This window comes from Rhincodon typus, chromosome 10 (genome assembly GCF_021869965.1).
Source record: "Rhincodon typus isolate 14 chromosome 10, sRhiTyp1.1, whole genome shotgun sequence".
In the NCBI taxonomy this organism is placed as follows: Eukaryota; Metazoa; Chordata; class Chondrichthyes; order Orectolobiformes; family Rhincodontidae; genus Rhincodon; species Rhincodon typus.
This window is the reverse complement of record NC_063341.1, coordinates 78,788,929-78,795,539: the sequence shown is the minus strand read 5'-3', so window position 1 is coordinate 78,795,539 and position 6,611 is coordinate 78,788,929. Positions and strand designations below refer to the sequence as shown.

The following is a 6,611-nucleotide window of genomic DNA, read 5'->3' as shown; positions in this document are numbered from 1 at the left end:
TCCCAGGTTCGAATCCCACCATGGCAGATGGTGGAATTTGAATTCAATAAAATATCTGGAATTAGGAATTTAATGATGACCGTGAATCCATTGTCGATTGTCGGAAAAATCCATCTGGTTCACTAATGTCCTTCAGGGAAGGAAACTGCCATCCTTACCTGGTCTGGCCTACACGTGACTCCAGACCCACAACAATGTGGTTGCCTCATAACTTCCCTCTGGGCAGTTAGGGGTGGGCAATAAATGCTGCCTGGTCAGCAACGCCCTCATCCCATCAATGAATAAAGAAAAAAAAATTTACTTCAAGTTAGTAGATATTTTATTCATTACAATCCATCTTGATGTTTGTTTTGGCAGAATCATATTTTGGTGATAAAAGTTCTAACATAGGGAACCAAAACCTGTTTCCGTCCGCCTCGGCACAGAGCAGTTCTTCACTGAAGGGTTATGATGATACCAGAATAGGGAAGACGCCTGCGTCCACTACCAGCAGCAGTCGCAATGCAAGACCCCCCTGCAAACTTCGTACTCCCCAAACTGGTCACTCAGGTTCACTGATAATTATTTTTATATTTCATCAAAGAACAGTTTAAATATATTCTTTCTCAGTAGTTCATTGCAACTTTTTAATTAGAATTGTTATCAAAACAAAAACGTAGAGTGAATGATAGAGCCTTTTAATAGAAGGTCTTTTGACGAATTCCATTGAATTTACAACACAGAAGCAGCCCATTCAGCTGTCATTGATAATATTCATGCTTCTCGCTGTTCCATCCCATCCTACTTTACTTCAACTCTATCAGCACTCCTATTACCATCTCCAACTCTTCCACTTCAAACTCCCAGCATTTCTTTATCTCTGGGAAAATGGGATAGAGTCCTTGCAGGATGGGGGCTGTGACAAGCTGTAGTGAAGATAGCTATGGGAATCAGTGGCTTTGTATTGGATGGCAGTGAATAGTTTATTCCCTGAAGTGGAGACAGAGAGATAAAGGAAAGGAAGAGAAGTCTTGGAAATGGGCGATCTAAAAGTTATAGAGGAGTGGAAATTGGAGGCAAGATGAATGAAATTTTCAAGGTCTTGGTGGGAGCACGAAGTGGCACCAAAGCAGTTGTTGATGTATCGAGAAAAGAGTTGTGGGACGGGGTCAGTGTAAGACTGGAATAAGGATCGTTCCACATACCCCAAAAAGAAGTATGCATAACTGTGCCCCATGCAGGTGCCCATAGCCACTCCTTTGACTTGGCAGAAGTGAGATGAATTAAAGGAGAAATAATTCAGTGAGAGAACAAGTTCAACCACGCGGAGGAGAGTGGTTGTGGACGGGGATTGTTCAGGCCTCTGGTTGACGAAGAAGCCGAGAGCTCTCAGACTTTCCTGGTGGGGAATGAAGTTATAGAGAAATTGGACATCCTTGGTAAACAGGAGGAAGTTAGGGCCAGGGAACTGGAAATTGTCAATATGGTGGAGAGCATGAGAGGAATTGCAGACGTAGGTGGGCAGGGCACAAGTGGAGAGAGGATGGTGTCAAAGTAGGAGGAAATGAACTCAGTGAGGCGGGAACAGGCTGGTTCTTTGGGCCTACTGGCTCTGTCTGGCTCGTGGACTTTGGGAAGGAGGTAGAAGTGCGCTATCCGGAGTTGGGAGACGACTAGGTGGGAGGCAGGGGTGGGGGTGGGGGTGGGTGGCTGTGCAGGGAAGATCTCCAGAGGTAATGAGATCGGTGACATTCCTGGCAACAATGGCTTGATGTTCAGATCTGTCTCCATTTCAGGGAATAAACTGCCATCCATTGCAAAGCCACTGATTCCTGAGGCTACCTTCACTACAGCTTGTCACACCCCACATGCTGCAAGGACTCCATCCTATTCTCCCAGTTCCTTTGCCTACATTGCATCTTTTCGAATGATGCCATCTTCCAAAACAGCGCTGCTGACCTGGCTTGCTTCTTCGATGACTGTGGTTTCCCATGCTCTGTGATTAATAGGGCCCTCAAACCCGTCCGACTTAACACCTATGCTTCCATCCTCGCCCTTTCCCATCACTCTCAATAGCGTAATCGGGTTCCCCTTGTCCTCACTTTTCATCCCACAAGCCTCTGCATTCAAAGGATCATTCTCTGTCATTTAAGACAACTCCTGCTGAACGCCACCAGCAAACACATCTTCCCCTCGCTCCCCCTTCTGCATTTCGCAGGGATCGTTCCATCTGGGACACCCTACCCCATTCCACAACCACCAACACCATCCCCCCTCTCTGCGGCACCTTCCCATGTAACTGCAGAAGGTGCAACACTTTCTTTCACCTCTTCCCTGCTCACCATCCAAGGGCCTAAACAGTCTTTCCAGGTGAAGCAGCATTTCACCTGTACCTCCTTCAATCTTGTGTATTGTATTCAGTGCACCCTATGTAGCCTACTGTACACTGGAGAAACCAAGCGCGGACTGGGTGACCACTTTGCGGAACACCTCCGGTCTGTGCACACGCAGGACCCCGACTTTTCCATAGCCAGTCATTTTAACACAGCTTGCATGGCCATGTCTGCCCTCGACATACTGCAGTGTTCCTGTGAATCACAGCGCAAACTGGAGCAACAACATCTCATCTTCAGAATAGGCACTTTACAGCCTTTTGGACTTGAGTTCAATATAGAGAATATTGAGTTCAACACCTGTAATTGGTGAACCATTTCTTCCCTTTCTTTTAGCTTCTTATCATGTCCTCCACTCCCAACATCCCGGTTACTACCCTTTCAAGTCTGGCTGGAGACACACCATTGTTCTGCCATTCTCAGATTCCGATCACTTAATCTGAACAATCCACATCTTTTCTCCACCAGCACCCTACTTGCACTACCCCCGTGCCTCCCCGCAAACTATAGCATAAATGCTGTACCCTCCACACTTTACTTCAGCTCTGATGAAGAGTCATCTGGACTCAACGTTAGCTTGCTGTCTCTCCATGGATGCTGTCTGACTCGTTGTGATCTCCAGCATTTGTTGTTTTCAGTACAGATTCTAGCATCTGCAGTAATTTGCTCCTACTTTCAGCTACCAGAGGACCCAATTTAATGGTGAGTGAGGAGAATTTGTTTATACAGCAAATTGTTGTGATCTGGAATGTGCTGCCTGAAAACATGATGGAAGCAGATTCAATAATAATTTTAGGCAGAGAATTGAATAAGTGGGGAAAGAGCAGAGGAATAGGATTAACTGGGTAGTATTTTTCAAAGAATCAGCTTGGGGTGGAATGGCCTCTTTCTGCACTGTGTGTTTCTATGGTTTAGATTAGCAAACTGTCTTAATGTCTTGAACTTTGATTTGATTCCAGACCACATTATGATTGAGGAAAAACTAAGCCACAGAGACTGTTTTGAAACCACACCCTACTGAACCTGGTCACTAACTATGCATCATAATATTTTATATGGAACAAATGCAGAAAAATAGTATATCTTTCAGATAGATATAATCACAAAATATTGAGATAGCTCCATTTCCTCTACACCATTTTTAATAAAATTAGGGCACAAGCAATAATTTCATGCAAGCACATGAACCCATGAGCCAAGAACGGCATCCAATGCTATTTACACCCCATGTAATATAAAGCCTGAAATTTCAATGAAGATGGACAGCTGTTTGATTTTGATATTTGTCCTGAAGAAGAGTCATATCAGACTCAAAATATTAACTTTTTTTTCTCTTGCAGCTGGTGACCATAAAATTATCATTGAATTTTATTAAAGCCCTTCTGGTTTACTAATGTCCTTTTGGGGAAGGAAATTTTCTATCCTTACCCAGTCTTGTGACTTCAGAACCACAGAAATTTGCTTGACTCTTAACTGGTCTTTGAAATGGCCCAGCAAGCCCACTCAATTCATGACTAAGTAGGGATGATCAGGAAAGCGGCATCCGTATCCCATGATAGATGAAGAAGAGCAGTTTTCACCAATCGGGAGGTACAACATTTAGAAATTCTCCAGTGAATAACTCACTTCCCATCTTTTCAATGCCTGTCCATCGTTTCCACAACATGAGTCAGGAGTGTTGGAATACTCTCCATTTGCATGGATGAGTGCAGTTCCAACTACACTCAAAGCTCATCAAGATACAGGACAAAGTAACCCATTATTGGCAATGTAGTAAATTCGCTTTTTATTCCCCTCATCACCACTACACAGGCAGCAACTCACCAAGACTGCTCCAACAGCAGCTTTCAAATCCGTGACCTCTACCCTTGAAGGACAAGGGCAGTAGACTCACGGAAACACGTTCAACTACAAGGTCGTTTGCTAATCACACCTCATCCGACTTGAAACTATAATGCCTTTCTACACTGTTGCTAAATCAAAATTCTGAAACTCCTGAACAGAACTGCAGCGATTCAAGCAGGCAGCTCACCACCATCTTCTGGACAACTAGGGATGTGCAATAAATGCTGGCCAAGTCGGCAGTGCCCACATCGCATTGATGAATTAAAAATAATTCAATCTTGCATCCTTTTAAGTGCTTTATATGTTGGTATATGGGTATCCCAGCTTGCCAGGTAAATGGTACAGCTTTTCACAGCTGGATTTGTTATTTTCAATAAAGCGAGTGGAATGCAACAGTTCGAGGTGGCAGCTCACCACCACCTTCTCAAGGGCAACTAGGGTCAGGCAATAAATGCAGGCCAGCCTGTGTCTCCCACATCTTGCAAATGAATTAAACAATACCGCTGTAAAGTGCCTAAGTGAAAAATGAGCTGTTGTTCATCAAGCTTGCTTTCCACTTTGATGGACCACTGCAGAAGGTTCAGGACAGAATTGCTAGTGAAAGAATCAGGTGGTTTATTGAAATGGCAAGCAATTGCAAAGTTGAAGTCATTCCTATAGACTAAATGGAAGTGTTCTGGAAAATAACAGGGGCACCAATATTACAGCCTTGCTCATCAACTACAGCTCCGCCTTCAACACTATTATCCCCTCCAGGCTGATCTCAAAACTCCGAGACCTAGGTCTCGGCTCTGCCATCTGCAACTGGAACCTCAGCTTTCTGACCCATAGTCCGCAATTGGTCAATCCGTGAAGATAGACAACTGCACTTCCTCCATGATAACCCTCAACACTGGAGCCCCCCCTGCAAGGATGTGTGTTAGCCCCTTACTGTACTCCTGGTACACCTACGACTGTATATCCAAATTCCGAATGAACGGCATCTACAGGTTTGCTGATGACGTGACCGTGGTAGGACAGAAATGAAACAACAATGAGTCAGAATACAGGAAGAGATAGATGGTTTGGTGGCCAGGTGCAATGACAACAACGTCTCTCTCCATGTCGGCAAAACAAAAGAACTGATAATTGATTTCAGAAAGAAAGGAGGCGAACACGTCCCTATCTACATCAATGGAACTGAGGTTAGAGAGGGTTGCCAGTGTCAAGTTCCTAGGAGTGATGATAACCGACAATCTGTCCGGGACTTCACGTGTAGATGCGACGATCAAGAAGGCATAACAGTGCCTCTTCTTCCTCAGGTGGCTCAGGAAATTCGGCAAGTCCACAAGGACCCACTCCAATTTTTACAGATAAACAGTAGACCGCACACTATCTGAGTCCATAATGACGTGATATGGCAACTGCTCTGCCTGGGACCGTAAGAAACTGTAGAAGGTTGTGTGCACAGCCCAGATCATCACGGAAACCAAACACATATCTATGGACTCCGTGTACACTTCTTGTTGCCATGGAAATGCTGCCAACATCATCATTCTGGTAATGCTCACCTACATCAGGCAGAAGATACAGAAGTTTGAACATGCACCAACTGGTTCAAGAACAGCTTCTGCCCTGCCATTATTGGTCTGATGAACGGACTGTCTAACTTTAAATAATGTTGATCTTGCTTTGCGCACCTCCTGTGCAGTGTAACCTGCATGCCTCGCTCTGTCCAAACACCCAATGATCTGTACGTCCTTGGTTACTATGATCTGCCGGTACTGCTCACAAACCAAGCTTTTCCCTGTACTTAGGTACACGTGACAATAAGTCAAAACAAATCAAATCAACAGTCACCCAGTCAGTGTTTGATCTTGCCAATGTAAAGAAGACTGAGTTGTGAGCAGTGAATGTAATAGACTAGATAGAGAGAAGTACAAGTGAAATGTTGCTGTAAGTGCCTTGATGAGACCACATCTGGAGCACTTTTGTTTTGTGTAACTATTTGAAATGAATACCATTACATGAGAAGCAGTTCAGAACAGGTTCACTTCATTCATAAGTAACGTGAAAAGCTTATGCTGTAAAGAAAGGCTGAATAGGGTAAACCTTTACCCATTGGAGCTTAGAAAAATGAGAGGTGAGCTTATTGAAATATGTAAGATCCTGACAGTTTTTATTCGCTAATGGGATTGCCTTCTTGAACTACTGCAGTGCACACGCTGTAGTTGGATCCACAATGCTGTTAGGGAATTCCAGGATTTTGACCCAGCAACACTGAAGCAATGGCGATATATTTCCAAGTCAGGATGGTTGATGGCTTGGAGGCCTACTTGCACGTGGGGGTGTTCTGATGTATCTGCTGCCCTTGTCCTTTTACGTGAAATTGGTCGTGGGTATGAAAGGTGCTGT

The 6,611-nt window shown here is 44.3% G+C and overlaps 1 protein-coding gene across 1 annotated transcript in view; it reads left to right on the top strand.

Moving 5' to 3' along the window:
- Positions 1 to 341: 341 nt before the first annotated feature.
- msh4 (mutS homolog 4) overlaps positions 342 to 6,611 on the top strand; it is a 101,918-nt gene continuing 95,648 nt past the window's right edge. Inside the window, exon 1 of the mRNA XM_048601569.1 lies at positions 342 to 549. Within this exon, the coding sequence (XP_048457526.1) occupies positions 342 to 549 (208 nt within the window). The remainder of the gene's footprint in view (positions 550 to 6,611) is intronic.